The sequence below is a fragment of the Crocuta crocuta genome, unplaced genomic scaffold, assembly GCF_008692635.1.
Source record: "Crocuta crocuta isolate KB4526 unplaced genomic scaffold, BGI_CrCroc_1.0 scaffold61, whole genome shotgun sequence".
Classification (NCBI taxonomy): Eukaryota; Metazoa; Chordata; class Mammalia; order Carnivora; family Hyaenidae; genus Crocuta; species Crocuta crocuta.
The window spans coordinates 5350550-5375277 of NW_027528369.1; the positions used below are offsets into that span (position 1 = coordinate 5350550).

Below are 24728 nucleotides of genomic sequence, written 5' to 3' on the forward strand. Positions count from 1 at the left end.
GTGTCTCTCACACACACACACACACACACACACACACACACACACACCCCTGCACCCCTCCTCCCACACCCTCACACCTCCACCCACACCCCACGTCTCTCTCTCACACACCCCTCCCACACTCATCTCTCACACGCTTCTGGCCACACCCCACACACCTCCACCCACACCCCACGTCTCACAATACACCTCTTCCCACACCCCGTATCTCACACACACCTCCTTCCGTGTCCCACATTTCACAAACACACCTCCTCTCACCCCCCGTGTCTGTCACACACAACACACGTCCGCCCACACCCACGTCTCTCTCACACATGTGCACGCACACACATGCCGTTACCTGTCCAGCCGGCCTCTTCCGAGCTTGTCCATCTCTCTCATCTGCCTGTTAGATTCCATGCGCCGTTTGAGAGCCGCTTTTTCTACGACCAAAGCAGCAAGGTCATCAAATGCTCCTGAAGTACTTTCTGGAGCCCAGTGGGCAGCTGGGGTCAGCCTAGAGCGGGAGGGACCGTCAGAGGAGCCCGGGACTGGGAATCGTCTTCACCCGGGGGCCACGTCTGGTTCTTGGACCTCCTTCCCACCCTCTTGCTCAGGAGAAGGAACAGGTGTCTTTTCATCGACGGTGTTTGGGGACACGCGGAGTTCCATCTGTCCACTGCTACCTTTGCCTCCCCCCTGCCCCAGGAAGTCCCAGAGCCCCCCTCCCAAAGCTGTGGCCTAGGCTGGCTGTCTCCTGACTTGGCCGTGCTCAGTGGCCTCAGATCGTAGCTCACAGAGAAAAGGGGGCCCGGAAGCAGGAGGGGGCTGCCGAGGAAGAGTCCACAGCCTCCCCAAGGGTTGCGGGAGGCCCAGCCTGACGCCTGCAGCCCCCTCACAGGTGTGCAGAGGCGAAGCCCCAGCTGGGCTACCGACAGCACTTCCGTGGGGCTCGCTGCCCCCTGCCCTTCCACAGGGTGGGCTGAGGCCGTGCCAGGGAGTTCGCCGCAAGTCCCAGAGAACCCTTCAGGGTCAGGACCTTTGCTCGCCTGCACAGCAGCCGTCAGAAGATGGGAGCAAGAGTGTGAGAGGCCAGTTTCTGGAAGTGAAAAACGCGTGCTTGGAAGAGGAATTGGCTGGTGTCTCGCCATGGCCTTCGACACCANGCTACCCGCTCCGTACATGCCCAGAGAGAGGCCGGTGGCATTCAGAGGCCCCAAGTATCCCATCTTCGGTGACCGTCTCCTTCACTTACTAGCTGTGTGACATTGAGCCGGTTGCTGTACCTCTCTGGTCCTGTTTACTCTGCTATCCACAGGAGTGGTTGTATAATTAAATAAGATGTGATATGTGAGGGAGCCCCTGGCACAGTACCTGGCACTCAGCAGCATTTCAGGAAATGCTAATGGTCCTGAATAATAGGATTGTTTCCACGGGTCCACCTTCAGTCCAGAAGTGCCGAGTGCATCAGGAGACGATAGTGCGGGGCCCTGGGGAGCCATCACAGGGGGCGTGAGCAGCCACCTCCCAAACTTGGGCAAGAGGAAGCCAGACGTTATGGGTCTTATTCACTTCCAGTGTTTTGGAAGAGTGGGGTTGCTTTTTCTTGGATCTTTAAATCTTCTCCCTGTGCCTTGGTTTCCTCATCTGTAAAATGAGAACCAGAGTACGCACTTCACCCAGTTAAGGTGCACACTCCATGAGGCGGTACACGTGAGCGCCAGGAACCGTGTGGATGTGATGGAAATGCCCGCGATCTTTGTCCTCCCTCCTCTCGATTTGTAAGAAAATCAGAAGAGCCTGTTGAAGCTGGTTTTGAAACTGTATTTCCTAAGTAGCCTCACCTAGAGTTCACACAGAATGTCTAAACCCAAATGACGTGTCCTTCGGTGAAGGCCTGGTGGCTTCGGGGTCCCTTCAAGGGACCAGTTAGGGTTTGTAAAATTTTTTCAGGTTAGGCCTCTCTTACCTTCAGCGGCCGCAGTGATTTCCCAGGAATGTTATTCCCAGACCCCGAAGAGCCCTGGGAGGGGGTATTAGCCCCGTTTGGCAGATGAGAAAACTGAGGCATGGAGCTCTCCATGATAATAACAGTAACTGGCATTCAGGGAGAACTTCGCAAATGTGCCCCAAACACCGTGCTGGGCTCGGGTGACCACGATCATTTTTCTTTCAAAGCAAGCAGGCCACTTTTGAGGGCAAACTGCAGTTTCATGAATTATTCTTCCAGAACCCCAGGCATAAACACGACTGTCTGAGGCTATGGGCCTACCATATACCAAGTCTTCCCATGAATCAGAAAACTGGGTCCTTATTGTAATCCCTTGAAGAGGAGGCTGTGTCCCCATTTTATAGCTAAGTACATTGAGAATGGAAAGTCTAAGTAATTTTCCAAGGCTGCTTAGCTGGACTTGAACCCAGGCCCCTGGACCTCGAGCCCATGGCCCAGAGCTTGGCCCTCTGCTGCCTGCACATGGCAGAGCCAGGACCCAGCACAGGGCTCAGGGCACCCCGACCTCTCCCTCGCCTCCCTGCGCGGGCACCACCCCTGCATCCACCGGCTCACCCTGCCCTCCGCTCTCTTCCAGCATGCACGGCCCCACGGGGCACTGCCCCCACCCCCGGGTCCTGCCCAACCTGGTGGCCGTGTGCCTGGCTGCCATCTACTCCTGCTATGAAGAGTTCATCAACAGGTCAGTCACCGCCCCAGGAGAGCCTGCAGGGGTTGGGGGGGAGGGGTGCACTACCACCCTCGGATGGGGACAGTGAGGGGCCGGGCCGCCAGGGAGGGCGGCCAGGGACGCGGGGTGGCGTTCGCTGGCACAGCCCCATGTTGGCCAGCCCCGGGTGCTCGCCGACTCCCGGCCCAGAAGCCACCAGAACCTAGGGATGTCACTGGAAAAGCAAACACTGTGAATCAACATTGGCAATGGCAAGGCTGCTGTGTCGACTTGGCTTTGGGGACAAGTGTTTTATTCGGGAGATTTCTCACCACCTGGCCCACGTGACTCACTGGGGCTTGTGAGAGAAAGAATGTGTGCACACAGGTGGACGTGCGCGTGAGTGTGTGCATATGAGTATGTGCATGTGCATGCACAGGGCTGGCGGGGGTCCTCTCCCTCTCACTTTGTAAACACGGGATTTCGTCCTGCCCGCGGTTTGCATGTATTTCTCACCTGTGTGTGTCAGACACAGTTCCAGGTGCTGCCGGGGGAGACGTGCCGTAGTCAGGACGGAGGCGGGCTGTGAAGACACGGAAACTGAGCCCGCGTGGTAGAGAAGGACCGGAGAAGGCATGACAGGGCCTCGGACCCTCTAGGGTTTGGGTGCGAGCAGCTTATTAGGGACGTAACCCTAGGAACTCGGGGAGGGGACCTAAGGATGGCCGGTGGAGTATGATGACCACTGCAGACGCCTGTGCGTTCCCCGCCGGGACTTCCCAGGAGTCTGTGTGGAGCACGTAGTCTCATTCCCCTGGGAGATGATGGTGCTGGGGTGGTTACCTACCGCTTCCATCCCTTCCTGACTGGGAATCACTCCTGGGATGCAGAGTGACGCAGACGCCATTAGCGTGTATAGAACTTTATGCAGTGATCTCTCGGGTCCTTGGAAAGGATATGATGTGCAAGACCAGGTGGCATCTGCTGTAGCTTCCCTGTCCAGCTGTTCAGGTGATACACTGCACAATTCCAAGAAGACCAAAAAAAGCCTAGCTAGAGCTGGGGGCAAAGCAGGAATATATTTCAGTCCTTAAAGAGAAGACAGTGAAGGGGCACCTGGGTGGCTCAGTCGGTTAAGTGTCTGACCTTTGAGTTCGGCTCAGGTCATGATCTTGCAGTCATGGAATCGAGCCCTGCATCGGCTCCACGCTGAGTGTGCAGCCTGCTTTGGATTCTCTCTCTCTCCCTGTCTCTCTCTCTCTCTCTGTCTCTCTCTTTCTCTTAAAATACACACATAAGAGAAGACAGTGGAACATTCTGAGACACTGAAAATCTGGACAAATGAGGCTTGTAGAACAGGCTACTGTGAGGCCCTGGGGAAGGGGCCACAAAAACCTCATAAGGGAATATTTTCTGAGGACAGGACCTCATAAGGGAGGGGTGCTGTTTTTAACGCCCTGGGCCCTAGGCCCTGATATTCCAAGGGGACTATCCAGTCTTGAGTCATTTCCTAGTCACTGGGAAAGGCTTACAGAATGAGAACATAAGCTAAGCACACACATACCCCATGACCCACCTCCTTACAGCTTCCGGTATATTCATCAGAGGGGGCACACACCAGAACGTTCTGGCAGCGTTGCTTGTAAGTTGCTCCTAACTGAAATCTGCCTCAGCGTCCACCCCAGAGTCCTGCAGCAGGAGCACGGCCGGACGGTTGGGGTGTGCTCACACAAAGGAGCGCTACAGAGAGCTCGCAAACTGAATGAGTCTCACAGATGCAAAACTGAGCAAAAGAAACCAGACCCAAAAGATCCACACAGTGTAATTCTTTTTCCTAGAACTTCAAGGATCGGCAGGAGTCCATGGTGACAGAGGCCAGAATGGCCTTCTTCCGGTGGGGACTTAGGTGGAGGGCAGCAGAGAAGCGTCTGGGTTCCTGGAAGTGTTCCACATCTTGACCTAGGTCAGCCGTTTGAGAACCGGTGGAGACAGGGAGCGATTTGACACCCCAGGGGTGTCCTGCGGGGTCTGGAGACACTTGGGGCTATTGTGACTTGGGCAGGAGTTGTATCCAGCAGGTAGCAGTCAGCAGTGCTACTAAGCATGCTCTCCCCGGCCCCCGAAAAATGACCTGGCCTCAAATGTCAGTGGTGTCAAGGTGGAGGCGTTTCGATCTGGTGTCCAGCCTGCGCCTGAGACTTAGGTACTTGACTGGACCGTATTTAAGGTACCCCCAGGGCATGTTGGAGCCTCGCTGCGTTCAGAAGCACATCACTTCCCAGCTCCATAGTCTGCAGCGGCACCTTGATGGTTTGGAGTCTGTCACGGTGGGAATATTCACACCAGGGACATCAGCAGGTGCTGCAGTCAGGGCCCCCTTTTCCTGGCAAGTTATTGTTGCACGTTTACCAGCATTCCAGTCATTATAACTTTAAAAAGAACGAAAAGCGGTGCCTGGGCCCCATCCACTGTAAGTCTGATTTTATTGGGATGGCCCTGGCGGTGTTTATTCCTTGTTTTTTAATTTTAAAATTTGCAGGCAAGTCAAGTGTGTGGCCAGGGCGGAGAGGAATCCCTCAGGGAGGTGACATTTAAGTTGAGAGCTCCCAGCTGCCAGTAAGGCAGGAGGCAGGACAAGATGATCCAGGCAGAGAAAACAGCATGTGCAAAGGCTCGGTGGTGCAGATAGGGCTGGCGTTAGTCACCTTTTCCATCCGTGGTCCTTAAACACCTGCTTTGGAATCCCCAGCTGCTTCCTGAAAATGCAGACTCCTGGACGTAGCATTTCCAGGTTCGGCCCAGGAATCTGCATTCTTTGCAGAGCCCACAGGTGATCCGCTCCTTGATAAAGGCCACGGCCGGCGAGGAAGGGAGGGGAGCCGTGTGGCGAGCAGAGAGGAAAAGAGGAGCAAAGGTGAAGTTGGAGAGGATGGCAGGGCCAGGCCGAGCTGCTCCCGGGCGCCGTGTTAAAATGCACATTCTGATTCAGCAGGTCCCAGATGGGGCCTGAGACTCTGCTGGCTTAACAGCCTCCCGGTAAGGCCAGCGCTACTGCCTGGCGGAGCTGGCCCAGTGTTTCCATTGGGGAGGGGTCATTCTGAGAACCCTGGGTTTGCCGAGAAGATTTAAGTAGAGAAGGGACTTGATGACACGTCAGTCTCCCAGTGCCCCCCTGGCTGCTGCACAGAGGATGGGCCGGAGGGAGCAAGCTTGACCTTGGGCGGATCGCAACCAGGGGCCCAGGGTGGAGGCCTGGGGAGGGCCAGGTGGGTCCCGTACAGGCCTGTACCAGCTCCCAGCTCAAAGCGGCCCAGCGCCCTGGAGCCCAGAGTGGTTTCCTGTTCGTTCTTCCGGGAAGTCGCCGCAGGCCTGTGGGGCTGCGAGAACTTTCCCGGGCGCAGGTCCATCCCACCCGGTGGTCAGTCCCTGGAAGATAAGCCCTGGGGGCCTGTCCACAGTGCTCTCAGTGGGTACATGATGTACTCACAAAAGAACAGACAACTCGACCCAGGTTAGTGTAGCTCGCCGGAAAAATCACCCGATCTGAGCCAAACAGCCTTGAAAATCCACTTCTAAATCCCAGCAAAGACAAACAAAGGCAAATGGAGTGTTGAGTATTTGGGTAGCAAATTAGCTCTGAGCCCAGGAGACAGTCATCCTGTGCACCCCCCCCACCCCACCCCAGACCACACACAATTTTCCATCAGCCCTTGAATTCTCGGACTCTAGCTGATGGGTTTTGCTCTTCCCTAGTAAAGTTTAAAGTATATTTATCAAACGTCCTTGGTGGGCCCGGCTCAGGCCTGGTTGTGGCACATGCTGGATAAATTCAGGCCCTCCAGGTGCGCAGGGTCTGAGGTCTGCGCTCAGCCCAGGGCCATGCACAAGGAATGGGCGCCTCTCTCTGCAAGCACGGGACACATGCGCTTAGGGACGAGCGGCTGCTTGTGATCATGTCGTCACGCTCTGAGTATCTTGGAGCAGTAGACTCAACCTTGACCGCACACATAGGGAGCTTGGGAAGTTACTGGTGTCTGGACCCCAGCCCGGACGTTCTCATCTAACTGGGCTTCAGGATGTTCACAAGTGGCCCCGTGGGAAAGCTCGGGTTCAGGGGCAGAAGGGGGAAGGTGGAAAGGGGGAGAAATCAGGGAAGACTTTTTGGAGGAGGACGATCTGCACAGGATCCTATGGGATCTTGGAAGCCACGTGGTGGTGAGGAGCCAGGGCTTTGTAGTCAGAGACCTGGCTTCAAATCCCAGCCCTTCCACTTACAAGCTGTGGGATCAAGCGTAGATCATTTGACCTCTAGGAGTATCTTTCCTCACCTGGAACTCGGAGGTGGTAATACCGGCCTTTCGGAAATACCTGAGAATGTGGCCTATAGTAGCACTTAGCACAGGGGCACCAACAAAGGAAGCCCATTGCTGGAATTGCCTTCACTCTAATGAGCCTCCCAGTAACGTCTGGAAGCACCCAGTGTGGAGGCGCTTTAATCAGCCTCAAGGCTCTGACAAGTTCTGCTGTATGGAGGCCCAGTTTCAGTGTGCTTGGCCCAGCATTTCCCACACAAATATGACATCGGTGATGCCATTGAGCCCCTTTCTCAGCGAATCCCTGCCAACAAGCACCATTCCCCCAGGCCGGTGGAGGTTCAGCCAAGGGCAGGGCTGAGGCTGTGGACTGGAGGGACCCACAGACTACAGGACACTAGAATTCTGGGGTTTGGGACCCGGGTGAAGATGCATGCTGAGCTTTCTCGCCTGGCCAGGGCCAGGGCCAGGGCTGGGGAGGTGGGGCCTGGCCTTGCCCCCAGAGAGAGGGGGCAGCCGGGCTCCAAGACGCAGCTAGAAGCGCAGGCTCTTAGTGGCTCTCACAGGAGGCCTGCGGCCGAGGTGAAGGCCAAGGCCTTGTGGTGTCACGTAGACGCTGACATCTACTCATTCGCTCATCCGGTACATGTTGAGCGCCTCCCATGAGCGGGGCCTGCAGCGGGGGCTTCAGACACAGACACTGGCCCGTGGCCCTGTCTCCACCCGTCCGCGTCATGAGACCTTGAGCGAACCACACACTAAGCCTGTTTCCTCCCCGTGGGCCGGGACACGACAGCACAGGCCCGCAGCACTGCCACGGGGGTCCGGGGAGGTGGCACGTGGCGTCGGGGAGCCTGGGGCGCGCGCGGGGCTGGGGCTCGCAGCTTGCGTGATGCGTCAGGGCCGCATTCGCTCACCCCCCCACCCCCGCCTCTCCCCGCAGCCGCGACAACTCCCCCAGCCTGAAGGAGATCCGGAATGGCTGCCAGCAGCCCTGTGACCGGAAGCCCACCTTACCTCTGCGCCTTCTGCACCCCAGCCCGGACCTGGTGTCTCAGGAAGCCACGCTGTCCGAGGCGCGGCTCAAGTCGGTGGTCGTGGCCTCGAGCGAGATCCACGTGGAGGTGGAGCATACCAGCACTGCCAAGCCGGCGCTGACGGCCAGCGCGGGCAACGACAGCGAGCCCAACCTCATCGACTGCCTCATGGTCAGCCCTGCCTGCAGCACCATGAGCATCGAACTGGGTCCCCAGGCCGACCGCACGCTCGGCTGCTACGTGGAAATCCTCAAGCTGCTGTGAGTGTCCCCTCTGCGTGCCCGTCACTGCTGGGGGGGTGGGGGGGAGGGCCCTTGGCCTTGTGGCCAGGGGTGGCTGCATTTGCCGGATCAAGGCCCGCGAGACAGGCATGCTGAGTGTGTGTGTGCATGTGTGTGTGCGTGTGTGTTTGTATGCCTGTCTGCGTACGAGAGGTGGATGTGCGATGTACGTGGATTGTTGTGTAGTGGCCTATATGTGTGCTTTGAGCGCCTGTATGTAAATGCATATCTGAGTGTCCGTGAGCACGTGTGCGGGTATGAACATTTGTGCACAAAGGTTGGAGTGTGTCTGCTTCTGTGTGTGCACGCAGACACGCCCGTGAGCCAGCCCGTGCCTGTGTTTCTGTGCTCTGTGATCTGGGCATGCTTTGTGTGCCTGTGTGTATGTCATGGCAAGTCCCGGTGGGCGGGGGCGGAGTGTGGCGTGCGGATCAGCCCCGCGCGGGCCTGGCTGGCGGGAAGCAGACAGGAGAGCCCGTTCTGCTGTGGCCACTGCCACTTCCGAGCCGGGGACGTCGGGCCCAGTCCTCCCGCTCCCTGAGCCGTGGTCGTGTGGCTCTAGAATGGAGGGGTTATTTGACCCTCGAGGGTCTTTCTGGTTCTGCCAGTCAGAGGCAAACCACCCAGACCCGCCTCGGTCCCGTGTGCACCTGCTTCCTGCCTCCGCGGGCAAAGGGGGCGGCCTCCTTGGTCTGGAGATGCCAGCAGGTGCCCCCACCTGGCTCCTGTAAGGCCTGTTCTTCAGACAGAGCTCGGCCCCGCTCTCAGGCTGAGTCCCAGACGCATTCCCAGGCACAGCCGGTGGGGCCTGCGGGCTTCTCAGAGGGATCACGGTATGACTGTGTGGTCCCGTGACCAGTGCGTGCTGCCTATATAATGACCAGGCACCGGGTCCCCTCGATCCAGGGGGACACCTGGCTCCCAGGCCTGGTCAGTGCTGCCGGGGTTCCAGTGAGTCCCTGCGTATGCCCGGCGTGCCCGGCATCTCTCGTGGGCGTGTGTTGCGGCCCAGAGCGTGCTCACGAGCTGGACGGTGCAGGGCAGCCTCTCGTTGCCTGGGGAGTTAGAGAATTGGACTGGGGGTGCCTAGGGGGCGTCCCCCATGCTGAAAAACCAAGGCCTATGGAACCTATGTGCACACCTACCTATGCACGCGCACACACCCCTGGGCACACATTATGCAGTGGCTTCTTGAGGCTCTAGAATCGGGGTACAGCAGAGGCCAGCTGAAGGCACTTCCTCTGTCTTGCTTTGGCCCCTGAGGCAGGAGGGTGAGGCCTCCCGGGGTCCCCAGGGTCAGCTCCGGCCTCGGTGTCCAGCCGCAGAGGCCGGCTGAGGACACAACCACGGTGAATGACCTCCTCCCACTCCCCGCACCCAAGGGAAATCCCGGATTCTGCTCGGAGGGTGTTGCTGAGAAGGCGCGTCCATTCCTCTGAGGCGGAGGGCAGTCCCCGCTTGCTCCCAGGAGCAGCAGCCAGCCCTCCAGGGGACAGGTCGGCCGTGGCCGAGGCAGGGTCCACCAGGCCAGGGACGCCTCGTGCCCACCCCGGCCCCCTTACCCCTCTGGCTGTTTTTCGCAAACACCCGGAGCTCCGTCCCTGACTCCCACGTCTCATTAAGCATTAAGGGCTTGCGCTTTATCGTGCAGTCGACGCACGTTTCTCCCCTTCTTCACAAACATGCTCACAAATGCGGCTTCTCTTCTCCCTGGGCTGCTTCTAGGCCTCCTGCCCGCCCGCACTGCGTAGCCCCCACAGTGGCAGGGACAGGGGGGAGGGTCAGGTGTCGGGCACTGCCCACCAGGAGCCCAGAGGCGGTCCTGACCACTGCCCGGGGGTCTCCACGGAGCTGGCTTATGTTTCTGGAAGCCTTTTTCACCTTGGGGGGGAGAGCACAGAACACAGTTTGGACCTGCGAGACTCTTCCTGGCCACCTCCCCACTGACCCTACTGCCTGCTCACGTCGCGGGCCCACCGAGGCCCTGAGACGCGCTGGGACGCAAACCCCAGCAGCTCCGAAGAATTCAGAGCCAGACTGCTGGGTCCAGGGCCGCCGGTGCCAGGAGGGGCTTGTGGCGTCGGACGAGTTACTTGTCCCGGCTGAGCCTCAGCTGCCTCCGGGCAGGAGCGCAAGACGGACGTTCTCTGGGCACCAGCAGGGGAACACGCCTTGCAGGCGCGGCCACTGGGCGAGTGGGCGTTAGTGCGCTTCTGGCTATAACGGGGAGTGAGGTACATCCTGATTTAATAGCAGCACTTTGAGGGGAAGAAGGCCCCGGTAAGGCATTTGGCACAGTCAGATCGCAAGAAGCGTGTGTGGTCTGAGAACTGAGGACGTGTGGCCATCTGACCTATGCTGTGCGCTGCGGGAAGCATTCTTGGCTCCTCTGGGCGTTGGTTTTCTTGTCTGTACAGTGGGCGTCGTGACGTGCACTGCTCTTCCCAACTGGCACACTCCTCAGTGAGAGTTATGTGCAAGAGGGGAAGTGTAGACCTAATGTGGAATGGGGGTTCTGAGCAGGACGTTCTCAGGGCCACAGGAGCCATACTTAGAGCTGGGGCCCGGCCTGGCCCATCCACCAGAGCGGGCACTGCTCTTCCCAGAGAGTGAGGGCGGACCAGCCCGGCCCACGGCCCCTCATTAGTTGCGTTCCAGAGGAAGGCGTGTGCATTGTTGGAATCTGACACCTTTGAAAAGTAACATAAACCACAAGAAGTTCCCTGGAGACCCTTAAAAGGGAAAACTATTCCCAGCACAGGCCAGCATCACCCTTTCGAGGCCCAGGCCAGGTGGCACAATGGAAACAGTGTGCACTTGGGAGTGAGACCGAGCAGGTTTGGGTCCACGGGAGTTTGGAGTCTCCCTCTTAACCTGCTGGGCAACTGTGTCCAATTCACATGCTTATTTGTGCGTGTTATCCAGCACTTGCCGTACGCGCACACCGGGCCAGGCTCTACGCTAAATGCCAGGGGTCCCAACTCCTCTCCAGCTCTCTGTCCCTCTGGGTCTGAGGAGCCCCAACTACTGAAAGTGGTGACGCTGCCCGCCTGGTGGGTTGGGGCGTGGACAGCAGCTGACTCACAGGAGGCCACAGGCAAGGGGACGCTCTTCCGTCCAAGAAGGGAAAAAAGCAGACGTCATGAGCGAGAGATGGGCACATCCATCCTTCTCGGACCAGCTCAAACCTGGCTGCTTGTTCTTTTTCAAACACCCAGATTCTGAAAGAGGCGTCTTGGGCCTCAGGTGAGCGGAAGATGCCTCGTCCCTCAGAGCCTTTAAGGGAAATGCAGACAGACGCAGGGTCGGCCTAATGGCTGGGCAACGTAGCCAGAACGTAGAAGGCAGGCGCTGGGAAGGGAACGCGGGAAACGCCATACATCGCCCAGGATGGCCCTTCCTGGGACAGAGCTGCCCCAGCCAGAGGCTGCGGCCCCGCTGTGAACGCCAGGAGCGTGGCTCAGCGACGGGATCATTTAGGGGCTTGCGAGCCCTGTCACATGAGGAATGGCTGAAATAGCTTCCAACAGGCTGAGGGATGGAAGGGAGGTGGGGTACGCTGATGGGGCCAGGACCCAGTCCGAGAGCACTCCTGGAGTTTGGCGCCCCCGTCCCGGCTCGTGGCCCGAGAGACCTGGGGTTCAGGTCTGCGCTGTCACGCGAGCCTCTGTCCGGGCCAGGCCTGCCTGCCCCAGGCCGGTGTGCTGGGGCCTTGCAGCTTCTCGGGGCCCAGGTGGGAGCGTCTGTTCTGCGGGGAGGGCGGTGTTCGCCCTGTGCTGCAGAGACCTCTGTGCGTCGGAGAGAAGGGGTGTGGGGCCCCGCCAAGCTCTGCCCCAAGCAGTGGCCAGCAGGTCAGCCTTGGGCTCCGCTGAGCCTACATCAGATCTCCGCCAGGCCAGAGCAGCTGCCCCGGGTCCTGGGACTCACCCCGTGTCCCAGGTCTACCCCTCACCTGCCTGGCTAGTCCCTGTGTCATCCACCCCCAGCACAGCAAGAGAAGGGAAGGTCTCAGCCATCTGGCCTCAGACCATCCGCACAGCGTGGTGTGAGGCCGGAGACCTGGGCCTCCTGCGCACAGTCCAGCTTCCCCCCCACGAGCTCGGTGACCTTCGGCGGCTGGCCCACCTCTTTGGGAGGCCTGGGGAGTTCTAGAGCCAGCCTGGCCCCATTAATGTGAGGACCAAATGTTTGGTGATTGACACCTGAGGCCCATTGGAGGCCTATAGGACGCTTAAGCTGCCTCATCTCCCTTTCCTCCACGAGTGCAGGCAGGCCTGGCCATCTCCTTCCTGGGTCTGGGCAGTCAGGCCTCTCGGAGCCTGGCCGCTGTTCCTCCTTCCATCCCAGACCAGGCTGGCCCTGCGCTTTGGCCACAGGGGGCCCGCACCCCAGCCCTTGGGCCTGGCCAGCTTCTGGGCACCCAGCCTTTCACGACACACCTGCTGTGCACCCCCAAACATGTAGACCTGGGCGTTTGGAGCAGGGCCAGGAGCTCACCGCAGACTTGCAACTGGCCCTGGCCAAGGCAAGGAAGGAAGTCTGCCACCCTCTCCCTCCTCATGCCCATGCCCCCACTCTCAGCCCCGCGTGAGCTGCCACAGCGGAGCCGGCAGGAGGTGAGCCGTGGGCCTGGGGACACAAGTGACATGCACTGCTCCACGGAACAGGCTTGTCAGCGTCCCCTTCTGTCCAGAGGGACTCCGGGCCAGGCTGTGTTGCTGCCCTGAAGCCCAGCGTGTGCCTCATGCCCGGCACAGCGCCAGCTCCGTGGCCTTTGATACCCGCTAATTATGAGCGAGTTCAAATCTCAGAGTTTTCTCTATTTAATGGCATTTCTACATAGAACACGTTTTATTTATTTTTTTTAAAGCAAAGGGAAAACCAGCGCGTGCCTCTTTCCCTGGAGGGAAGTGGCCTTCCTGCAGAGATGGAAGCAGGACACAGGATGATGTGTTGCTCGGATGTGGGAGCCGACTCCTGGGTTCAAGCCCCAGCTCCTCCAGCTGTGTGACCTTGGGCCAGCGCTCCCCCTCACCGAGGGTTCTCATCTGTAGAATGGGCATGGCAGGGGCGCCCAGCTCATGTCTGGGGACACGTCAGCTGACCCATGTGCACTCGGAATCGCCTGGGCTCACGACATGCGCTCTTGCAGTGTTTGCTCCTATTTTAGATTTTCTGGAAGTCATGAATCCGGTGGGGGAGGAGGCGGGGAGGGTTCAGAGAGAAGACGAGCCAGACACAATGAGCCCCTCCTAAAAGCAGCACACAGGTATGGGGTCAGAAGGGGTCTCCCCATCCTGATGTGCGTCTGACGGGCCTCTGGGCTCCCTGCGCCCAGCCTTGGGCACTGGAGTCCAAGGACCCCACTGTGAATCCCGGCCCCACGCCTGCTCGCCGTGTGAGCTCCGGTGGGCCTCCCTCTCTCACCAGCGGGGCAGGTGTGACACTGTCATCCTCGAGTGCCCGTCCCGAGGCGTCCGTGAGCAAGCCTGTGCCCAGCGCGTGGCCGCATGAGTGCTCAGCAGAACCTCCAGAATGACGCTGTTAGAACTCACCTCAGGCCACCAGGCATTTCAGGGAATTCTTTTCTGTGTGTCTATTGGGTCTTTCCTCGGAGCCCTCCAGGCCGTGCGCTGGGTCCTGAAGGCTTTATCCCTGGTTTGTTTGCGCGGAGGCAGGGCAGGCAAGTGTGCGCCCAGGGCTCCTGTAAACGGTGTTGTTGGTGGGGGCAGGACCGGCTCTGGGGAGGAGAAGACAGGGACTGTGGTTTGGGGTAAAGTGCAGACAGACACACAGCATACAAAGAGATACACGGTATATTGGGAGAATGATGAGGGACAGATGTCGAGGAGGCTCCCCAGGGTGGTGGGGGGCAGAGGAACACCAGATGATGATGAGAACGCAGTGGAAAGAAGTCCCAGGGCCGGAGGACCACGGCTCCGGTCTGGGTCCTTTCCTCTGCCCGGGCTGGTCCGGTGCCGTCGAGCACTTCCTGGGGGCACTGCCAGGCGCCAGGGGTCCAGGCCCAGCACCCCCTCCTGCCAGGGTCCAGGTCAGGCAGCGCACGCGAGCTTGCAGCTGGGGACACGTGCTCCACTTGGCAATGTCCCCTTCCACCTGGGAGTGGACCCCACATCCTGGCTGCGTCTCCTGTGTGTACCGGGGCCACAGCTCAACAGCCCTCTTCCAGGCACCAGCCATCCGCCTGGCCTGGTGCCCAGCGCAGCAGGTGCAGAGATAAGACCCAGCCCTTCCCAGGGAGCAGGCACCATGGCTCCCCGACAGTCCCTCTGGGGCGGGGACAGCAGTCCTTGTGTGAGGGGTGAAGCACTGGGACCTCGGAGGTGCCCGCCCAGCTTAGCACAGTCGGAAAGAACTGGCTACCCCTGGGTTTGCTCTCTGGCAAAGTCCCCCCAAACCAGAGAAATAGGGAGACCCAGGGCAGGGACAGAGGTCACAGCCCCAGAGGCACCTGAGGTCAAATCCAAACTCCCAGTTGGTGACTTGTACGAAGACGAAGCATCTCTGGGCCTTGTTTTCCTCCTGCAAAACGGGGTGTTGTAATTCGGGTCTCGCAGGGTGTTCGTGAGCATTAGCCGGGACACATGTGAAGGCTCTGGTTCCTGGTCAGGCCCCTCTGTCCTCGGGCTGGGGTGCCTCCGGGCCCCACACATTCCCTCCCCTGCTCCTGGCCCTGCTGGCTCCCAGGGTCCGGCTGTGCCTCTGCTGTGGGGGGGGGGGGGGGCGGCTGTGCCGGGGACCTCTCTCCACCCCACCTGCTGCTCAGCTGCTCCCTGCCTAGAATGCAGACTCGTGGTGGGTGGCGGTCGTTGGGCTGATCCCGTGGTCTTACCATGCATGCTCAGCACATCGCAGCCGCCGTGGTCATTCCTGCCAGTGTCCCTGCTCGGGGACAGTCAGCCTCCAGGGCCTGGTCTCACCCAAGGCCTCAGCCGCCACCCGTCAGAGCTGGCAGGAGCCTGGACCTGACCTCCCATCCCCCACAGCAGCGTTACCGCACAGCTACCTTCTCGGAGCCACGAGTTCCTCATCGGTTGAGTGACGCTGATGTTCACTGTGAAGAGTAAACAGGTGAAGTTCTTGGCATAACGGAGCGCGTGCACCACGTGCCAGTAAGGTCGCCGCTGCTGGTATTTGTTTCATTACTGTTATTATCACCATTGTCATTACCGTCGTTAGCAGGGAACTTTTGTTTTTTTTCAGTTTATTTATTTATTTTGAGAGAGAGAGAGAGTGCGAGCAGGGGAGGGCTGGAGAGGAGGAGACAGAACGAATCCCAAGCAGGCTCCACAGTGTCAACGCAGAGCCTGACGCAGGGCTCCAGCTCAGGAACACTGAGATCACGACCTGAGATGAAGTCAGACGCTCAGCTGACTGAGCCCCCCAGGCGCCGCGGACAGGGACTGTTTAGAAGAAAACCGCCGTTATGTGGCAGAAGAGTGGAAGCGTCGGATAAATCAGGAGGGTCGCCCCAAACCGCACATGAACAGTGTATCATTTTTATGTTTTGTATGAATCAGTCTATAAATCTGCCCACCGGGTTCTGGTCAAAGATGAGAACGCCTCTGCATTCCCCTCATAAGTCCCCCGGGCCCGTCTGCCGGGGCGGCCCCGACAGAATTACACAGAAGGGTGGCGTCCACAACACAAACCTGTTTTCTCCCGGTTCTGGAGGCCGGAACTCTGAGCTGATGGTGTGGGATTGGTTTTGTCCGAGGCCGCTCTGTTGCGCTTGCAGTCACTTCTTCCCGTGTCCTCACAGGGTCTTGTCTCTGTGTGTGTGTGTGTGTCCCGGTCTCCCGGCGGCCCCATCGTTCCCTCACCGCACCTGTGTCTCCAAACCCAGACACGCTCTAAGGTGCTGGGTCAGGATTTCCGCCCGATGATTCAAAGTGGGGAAGGAACAGTGACCTGGTAACCTGGGTGCAGAGGTGAGGAGGGACGAAGGCCCAGGGGGCCAGGAGGAAGTGTCTGGACGGTTCTGTCTGTCAGGCCGGCACACGGCAGCCGCTCATCTTCCCAGCTCCCTGGAGGCCGGTGGCGGCTGGAGCAGGGTCCGCGAGCCCCTGCCAGACCCTCGCCCCGTCCTGGGCCACGTGTGACCACGCAGGGTCCCAGCCTGACAGTTGCCCCTTCTCTCTCTAGGTCGGACTACGACGACTGGAGACCATCTCTGGCCAGCTTGCTTCAACCCATTCCATTCCCCAAAGAGTGAGTCCCCCACCCGCCTCTGACCCAGNGGGGGGGGGAAGAGGCTGGTCCTCAGCTGTGGGACCCCTGGGGAGGCACCCCGATCCCCACCCCAAAACCCGGGGAGGCTCCCTCAGGGCACCCATACGAGGACTCACTGAGCCCTCCCCACCATGCGTCCGTGCAGGCAAGTTAGCGATCTCTATTCGGCTTCAGGTGGGGGTAGGGACGCCACCTGTGCTCTCTCCAGTGGCCACAGCGAAAACGGCAGATAATGCACGTGGAATTGCTCTCTGCGCCACCCCGCCATGTGCTGAAAGCTCTCTCACTGCCCCCATTACGATTATTAGCTTGTGTTCTGCCATGAGTTGGGCCAGAAATGGACCCTCCGTCTCTCTTCTGCCAGCCCCTCCTCCAATATTGAATTTATCACAGGAAAATCGGGGGAAAACTGTCTGATGGATAATGGCCCGAGGAGAAGGCTTTTGTCTGAATTACCAGGCCCTAAAATGCCTCCAGGTCTCTGTTTTGACAGATGTGGAAAAGCCAGGCCTCAGGAGGCAGCTCAGGGCTCTCTCAGGAGCCGATTAACGAGCCTGTGTTTATGAAATGCGGCTCTCCGAGGGGGACATTATACCTGGTAATTGCCCCATTTGCTGGCCTGGCCCGTCCCCGGGGCCCCCAGGACTCGAGACCGGAGAAATCCGACTCCTGAGAGCCACGGCTGTCTCCAAAGAGCAGTGGCGTCACTGGCTGTACTTGCTGTCCCCATAGCCCCGGGGACACACATGACAGTGGGCCCATGATGCAATTCACTGGGAGAACGGTCCCCAAATGCCCCTCTGAGGCACGGCGGTAATTAGCGCGTCCGCGCCTTAATGGTGGAACAATTAGTGTGCACACCTGGGTCGCCGGTGCCCGCGTGCACACGCGCGCGCACCTGCTCAGCACCTCAGGTGTGGGACCCGGGCCGTGTGGGGCTCCCTGTGCTCCCGTCGCCAGGATCTTGGCCTCGTTCGAGGAGGCGTTTGCTTTGCCGTTTCAAAGAGGGACAAATGTCTATGTGTCCCTGACAGCCTCCTCCTTCGGATCAGACATGAGGCCTTACCGTCCCCAGAGGAGGATCTTTGGGTCACTGAGGGTTTCGAAAGCACCCCGCTAACTGCGGCTTCCCTTTGTTTTTGTTACAGAGCTCTCGCACACGAGAAGTTCACCAAGTGAGTATTTGGGCACCGCCCACGTTACCTTCTTCGGGCCTCGAACGTGCTCTCTGCCCTCCTTCAGCCCGTCCTCAGTCACCTGCATGGCCAGGCCTGCCCAGCTGCTACCTGACCTCAGCAGCCCGCTGCGCCCCGGCCCTCCCTCAGCCCCCGTCACGGTCCCCGCAAGCCAGGGCCCTGGCAGTGACTCTGCCCTGACCCCGTGTCTTTCAGGGAGCTGAAGTACGTGATTCAGAGGTTCGCTGAAGACCCGCGACAAGAGGTGAGGCCTCCGCCGTCTCTCAAAGGCACCCTGTCAGGGCTGCAGCAGGACGCCTGTGGGCCTCTCGAGCCTTCTGTGGTTCTGTCGGGGCCTCCCTGTCTCCCCCGGGCTCCTTGCCTGGTGCATGAACACAGCCGCCCCCCGTGATGGGGGTGCCTGGCCCCTGATATCAGCCCTTTACTGTGAACTCAGGCTGACAGAGCTGATTTCCCACCATCTGGTGGTTTCTTGGGGCACAAGCCATGTTGGGGGTTGGCACGGGCTCCCAGACACCCCAGGAGAGCGCCGGCTCCTCTTCGGCCTGCCGTTCCGACAACCCACAGGCCAGGGAAGACCTCTGAGCTGGGCTCTGAGCCGGGGTTCGTCTCCTGGGCACGGTGGCTGAGGGCCTCTGAAGGGCCACTCTGTCCCTCCCGTGTCTGGGCTTCAGGGAGAGGTTGGCTTTCCCCCCGAGGCTGTGTGAGCAAGGACTCGCGGGGCCTGGGATCCTCCATCCACTGCTTTGGGGTGGCCACACCTGGCCTCGGTCAGGTGCTCACACACCCCGTTGTCGGGCATGTGCGTTTTCTCCTTGAGTCTGCCACAACCACGAGGGGGAGGGGTCTGCCCTCAATCCTGTTTACACCGGAATTACCCTCCTTTTAAAGTTGAGTGACATCTCCTTGGCCACACGGCTGGTTCCTGGCCAAGGCAGGGCCCAAACCCAGGGAGTCCGGCTCCAGAGCCTATTCCATAGCCAGGGCCAGACGGGGCTGCAGACATGAGGGGGACTCCCGCTGGCCCTGCCCCGAGGCGCTAACAGCCCCTTCTCCGCGTTCATGGAGCCTGGGATGTGACCGGGGATCTGGCTTCCAGGTGGGGACAGACCGCCATTAGAGCGGGAGGTAAGGACAGGCAGAGGAGGAAAGGGTTCTTCTTCCTGATGAAACCAGAATATATTCTCTTCAGGCCCCGCTGTAAAACATAGTTCTAGAAAAATCTAGTTCTAGAACACCTTGATTCTAAACCCTGATTCCAAAAGTGGTCCTTGGCTGCAATGGGAAAAAGCAGAAATGGTAGATGGGCAGGCCCGGGCTGCGCCAAGCCCTTCCTCGCTGCATGCGAAGACAGATTCTCAGAATTCCCCTGGAAAGGGAGCCTTATTTCAGACACAAACTTTGAAGTTGAAGAATAAAAGTGGTCCCAGCTGCTTCCCAGAGCGGAGAAGCAGAGCCAAGTGCTGGGTGGAAACTTTCCAAGCCCGGTACCGTCCGGGAGGCCCTGGGGGACTGGTGAGCCAGGGGCCAGGCCAGTCTTGGGCCCCCCCACCCCCAGTCCCCAGCAGGCCCCGCCCCGCAGGCCCCTCGCCAGGCCCTGCACCCCGGCTCCTCTGTGCCTCTTCCTTTGATTCTGTTTCTCTTCCCCTCTCTCCCTCCCACCTTTTCCCTCCTAAAGAAGTCGGCGTTCTAAACTGTTTGATACATTTGCTGAATAGAGTTTCATACTCTTGATTCCCTATTTCTTTGAAGTAGACAAATTAACATTTGATATTTTTCCAATTCAGAGGGAAAAAAATCAAAGCCCCACCGCCTCTGTTTTCTGTTTACTTGTGTGTGGGTTGTGATCAGTTGAATATCTGTGAGTAAGTGGCTTTTGGCAGCAAACTGTCCTTCACTCCTGAAGGAAATGATCAGGCATTCTCTGAGCTTTGTTCTGAGGACAGAGAGGAGGGTAAGAAACAAAGGCCTTTGTTTCTCTCTCTCTCTCTGCAGCTAGAGTAGAGGCCCGGTGGATATGGATGGAATTTCTCCCCCNCCCACCCACCCACACACGGAACTCTGGGGAGGCAGTTGAGACCCAGAGAGAACTGTGCGTGTGCATGAAACCACCCCACCCTGGACAGAGTGCCTTCCAGGGAGAGGAAGAGATTCAGAAAGTGAATCAGAGGACACCTAGTGAGGGCAGAAGACAGACCCCAGTGGTGGAGGGGGCAGATGTCCAGAGAGAGCAGTACAGAGGTGCAGAGAGCTGAGGGCAGAGAGTAGGAGACAGGGACTTAGAGGTGTAGAGAGAAGAGAGGAGAAAGAGCTGCCCCCTGCATCCCCAAAACGGCACAGAAAAGCGGACTGAATTGAAGCAGCAGAGCTTTGAGCTTCTCTTCTTCCTGATTTGGCCGCAGACTTGCTTTATTCAGGGCAGCTAACCAAGCCAGGCCTGACCCTCTGTCCCGCGGAGCTGATGGGGAATGGCTAGAGTTCCTGGTTTATGAAAGCTCCAATTTTTTCCAACAGGCCTCCTGCAGAATTTAGTAGGAGGTGGGAGTCGCTGGGCAAGAAGTTAAACGGGTTTCGTAAGTGCAGGACTTGTCTGAGCCTTTATCGTTTGCATGATAGGGCTGACTGCTGTGCCCCTTCTCTGCCGCAGGTGCATTCGTGCCTGCTGAGTGTGCGGGCGGGAAAAGACGGCTGGTTTCAGCTCTACAGCCCCGGAGGGGTGGCCTGTGACGATGACGGGGAGCTGTTCGCCAGCATGGTAGGTGGGACAGGACCCCTCAGTGTTTGCCCCTCCTGACAAGCACCAGCGCTGTCCTGGCCCGGCAGTGGCCGGCCTGGGAATTTCCAGAGGACATCAGAGCCGAAGAGGAAGGTGGTGATGAAGACGGGGACCATGAGCATCACTTTGGGCCTCTCACCTGAGCAGGCACCAGACCAAGGGCGTGCGATTCCTGCTCTCACGGCGTCTCACTCAGCTCCGTCAGGAGGTGACGCTTAGTGTTACCCCACTTTACAGACAGGCGGCCAGAGCCCGAGGCGCTCACTGCCCCAGCTCACACGGCTCACTGTAGTGGCAATGGTCAGATGGAGCTACTGAGTGCTTAGTGTGCTCAGGGATTCTAGAAGGCACTGCAGACCCCCCTCCCCCCCAGCTCGCCTGACCTTTGTGATGAGATGTCAAGGTCAGGATGGTCATCTCCCCTGAGAGGTGAGAGATCTGATGTCACCAAACCAATAACAGAGCACCCACGGTGACTTCCAGCACTTTCTTTGTGCCGGATACGGTGTTGGGCAACTCGCATGCACTGTGTCGTCTTGATCTTCAGCCTTGCCCCATAAGCATGCCTGTACTGAGGCAGCTCTGGACAGGTGCAGCGACTTGCCTGAGGCCACACAGGCTTTCAGCCTCCAGGTCCCTCCCGTGACGGAGCCCACGCTGTCCGGAGCCCACCCCTTCTTGTAGCGGCAGCATGACTGTCTCCTGGAGCACAGCCTGTCCTCCAGGCGGCCAGTGACCTCAGCCGTCCCGGCCGGGCTCTGTGACCAGGCGTGTTCCTGACGGCGAGAAACATGATTGCCGGGCTCACTGGTTGGGCGGGGCTTCGCCCCCTCGTCTGTACAGCGGAGTGGAGCGTTGGCTTCTCAGGATCACCAGGCGATCGCCTGCAGTAGCAGTCACAGGGCGCCCAGCCAGGGCCTAGCGCACAGCCCGCCCAGAAGTGACGCTTGTGGTTGGTCTTCTCTCTGCTGGGCCACCAGGCCAGCAGGGCCCATGGCTTGCAAAGCTCCCCGCAGTGACGACAGATCCGGCACTGCCTCTGGAACCTTTCTTGAAAGGGACTTATTTTTAGATCATTTTCCTTACGCACTGGCTCTCCACTCCTCACCCACTGCCTGACGAGTGCCTCTCGAGTGCCCTGTGCATCCTGGAAGTGCACCCCTCCTCCCCACTCACGAGGGCTCTCCTAATGTCACAGCTTCACCATGGCAACAGCCGGTGCCCCCCCCACCCCTTGATGCGGGGTCTCAGTGCAAGAGAACGGGGGGGGGGGGCTGGCAGCTTCCCCGTGTGAGAGATTGCGTCTGTGTGCCGGAGTTGCTAATGAAGGAGCGGAAAAGATATACGTGGAAAAGGAGGCAGGCAGCCCCTGGGATGGCAACGCACCGTTTCTATGGAGACGCGGGGCGCAGGAGAGGTCCCCTTGATTAGGCTGCTGCTTCCGACCGTGGAAGGGCATTTGCTATTGCACAAAGTCAGAGAAGAGCACACGAAGCAGCCCTGTTGCTTGGGGTCCCTGCCCTTGGGTCCCGCTCCAGAGACACCAGAAACACTGCTTTCTTAGTGGCTGCCCTGCGTGTAGCCCAGTGGAGCAGAATTTGCCAGTTCCTGGGTCTCTGGGGCAGGCGATGGCTCAGAATACCTGTGGAGCTCCTCGGCACTGGGGAAGGCAAGGCGGGGCTCCCTCCCGTTCTCTGTCCTGCGTGGTGCCGTACCCCCGAAACACTAACCCCCCGCCCCACCCCACTCCCTGAATCTGACGCTCCCAGTCTCTTCCATGCGTGGAATCCTCTAGGACCCGTCCCTGGTGATCAGCTCACTGGAGCATCTGCCACGGAGTGGGGGAGCGGAGGGGGTCTGACGATCGTTTCAGATCTGGTGTCCAGAGAGGCTGTTGTGGGGGGTGTTCTGTTTTTGGAATCCTTCCGCGTGCCAGCGGCAGGCATCCCAGGCTGCGGCCCCGCGGTGGTCACCACCCTTCACGTGGGCCGTCTCCCCTGTAGGTGCACATCCTCATGGGCTCCTGTTACAAGACCAAAAAATTCCTGCTCTCCCTGGCGGAAAACAAGCTGGGGCCCTGCATGCTCCTGGCGCTGAGGGGGAACCAGACCATGGTGGAGGTAAGGAGCTGGCCGTGCCCCTGGCCATTGTCTGGGCACCTTGTAGGACCCCAGGGCTGGTGGGGCAGCTGGATACACAGCGGGGGAGGGGGGGCTGGGGAGGTGGGAGGCACGGCCCAGCCTCTCCCAAGTGTAGCAGGAGGCCCCTCCCCACCGCCCGCCACAGTTTATCCCTTTCACTTATAGTCAGGGGAGGTTTCTGTCCATTTGTGTGTTGCCACAGAGCAGACCACCCCGGTGGGGGCTCAAAACAATGACATTTATTTGGCTCACAGATCTGGGGGTGACTGGGCTCAGCTGACAAGTTCTCACCCTGGGTCTCTCATGGAGAGGTGGGACGAGCTGGGACTCCAGGCCTCTGTCAGTGAAGCAGCTTCTGTCCCCGGGGAGCACATGCCCGGCCCACTTCCTCCCCGCCGCCTCCCAAAGTCCCCAGAAGCCCCCAGAGCCACTGTCCAAAGACAGGATGCAGAAGCCGTATTGCCCCTTCTGGTGCGGCCCCAGGGTCAGGCAGCATCGCTTTGCCACACCTCACCCATGGGAAGTGCCGGCCGGCAGTCACGGGGATGGGGATTAGAACACCTCATGGTGGGCAGAGCATCAGAGAATCTGAGGCCCAGAGCTTCCCTGCCAGCAAGCGTTACCGTCAGATTTAGGGGCTGAGGAGTTAACAAGAGGGCGGGATCAGGCAGCCGGCCAGGGCAGCAGGAGGAGGTCAGGACGGCTGAGTCAGGGGCTTGGGGATTTCCGTGGATGTGCCCAAAGAGCCTACTAAGTGCCCAGAGGCCCTGGTGAGGATCTTGGAGGTTTATCCAGATGCTTGCGCAGGGGGCTTGCAGGACAGGGGTGAGCAGGGAGCCAGGGGGCCGGTGAGCCATGCTGTGAGGGCCCAGGCTGGGCAGGCTTTCCTCGGCAAGGGAGAAGCCCCCGGAAAGGGCTGCGCGTGCTAATCCTGGGCTGGGGGGCCGGGGAACAGAGAGCACGTCGGCTGCCCGAGGCTCCAGGAGGCTGTGTGTCGCAGATGTCCCCCAGGGCTCCAGTTTAATTCTGAGCATGTCTTGTGTGCCAACCATGTGCCAGGCACGGGGGTGGAGGAGATAACTAGGGATGGAGAGAGGTGTCCTGTCTTTGGGGCTCTGTCCCAACTGTTGAGGTCGTAGCACGCATCATTTCTTCGTGCGTTTGCCAAGAGCCTGCTCTGTGCCCAGCTGACTGTGCGCGAATGTTCCCATTGTACAGATGGGAAGCTGCGTACGTGACTTGCCCAGTGTCACCCAGCCAGAAGGGCAGAGAGGGGAGAGTGTGGTTCCTCATTTTCAGGATTAGATCTTGGGCATGCGGAGTGTGCGGAGCTTAGCCATGAACCCCTCTCTCTGGCGTGCGGGGCCGCTGACACAGGCTGAGGGTTCGGCCCTCCGTGCCTTCACGGAGCCGCCCTGCCTGTAACGCACCTCCCCTGCTCTCGGACAGATCTTGTGCCTGATGCTGGAGTACAACATCATCGATAACAACGACACCCAGCTGCAGATCATCTCGACCCTGGAGAGCACGGGCGTGGGCAAGCGCATGTACGAGCAGCTGTGCGACCGGCAGCGGGAGCTGAAGGAGCTGGTGAGTCCACAGCCCGGCCTCGGGGGCGCGTGCCAGGGGGCAGGGCCCGGGCCCCCCACACCTCCGTGGGCCTCTATCTCGGTGAGCCCTCCTCCAGACCCCGAGAGGCCAGGACCTCTACCTGAGGTGTTCCAGATCATCACAGAGACATCAAGTCAGTGGCCCAAAGTCACGCAGCTCCTACGAGGCCCAGCCAGGTGACAGGGCTCCTGTCACCCCCAGAGCCCTGCACGGCAGTCGTTGCCTCCCTCCCTGCATCCCATAGGCCCTTTAAGTGCCCCAGGCCTGGGCTTCGGGGTGGTGGTGAACTCACACCTCCCTGGTCTCCTGGAGCAGTTCTCACTCTCTCGATAGGAGAGGGGTATAAATACTCCAGCTCCCTCTCCGCATAGGCGGGACCCTCCGTGACATGACCTCCACTGTTTGTTTCCCAGAGCCTCCCCTCCCCCCCGCCCCGTAGCCGCGCACTAACGCTCCCTGGAGGGGCCTTCGCCGTCTC

At 59.5% G+C, this 24728-nt stretch overlaps 1 protein-coding gene across 1 annotated transcript in view; it reads left to right on the forward strand.

Moving 5' to 3' along the window:
- Positions 1–24728, forward strand: part of CMIP (c-Maf inducing protein) — an 86577-nt gene that overhangs the window by 56334 nt on the left and 5515 nt on the right. Inside the window, exons 12-20 of the mRNA XM_077754170.1 lie at positions 959–1098; positions 2571–2675; positions 7899–8252; positions 16440–16505; positions 17675–17701; positions 17918–17966; positions 20370–20477; positions 22502–22618; positions 24089–24229. Of these exons, the coding sequence (XP_077610296.1) occupies positions 959–1098; positions 2571–2675; positions 7899–8252; positions 16440–16505; positions 17675–17701; positions 17918–17966; positions 20370–20477; positions 22502–22618; positions 24089–24229 (1107 nt within the window). The remainder of the gene's footprint in view (positions 1–958; positions 1099–2570; positions 2676–7898; positions 8253–16439; positions 16506–17674; positions 17702–17917; positions 17967–20369; positions 20478–22501; positions 22619–24088; positions 24230–24728) is intronic.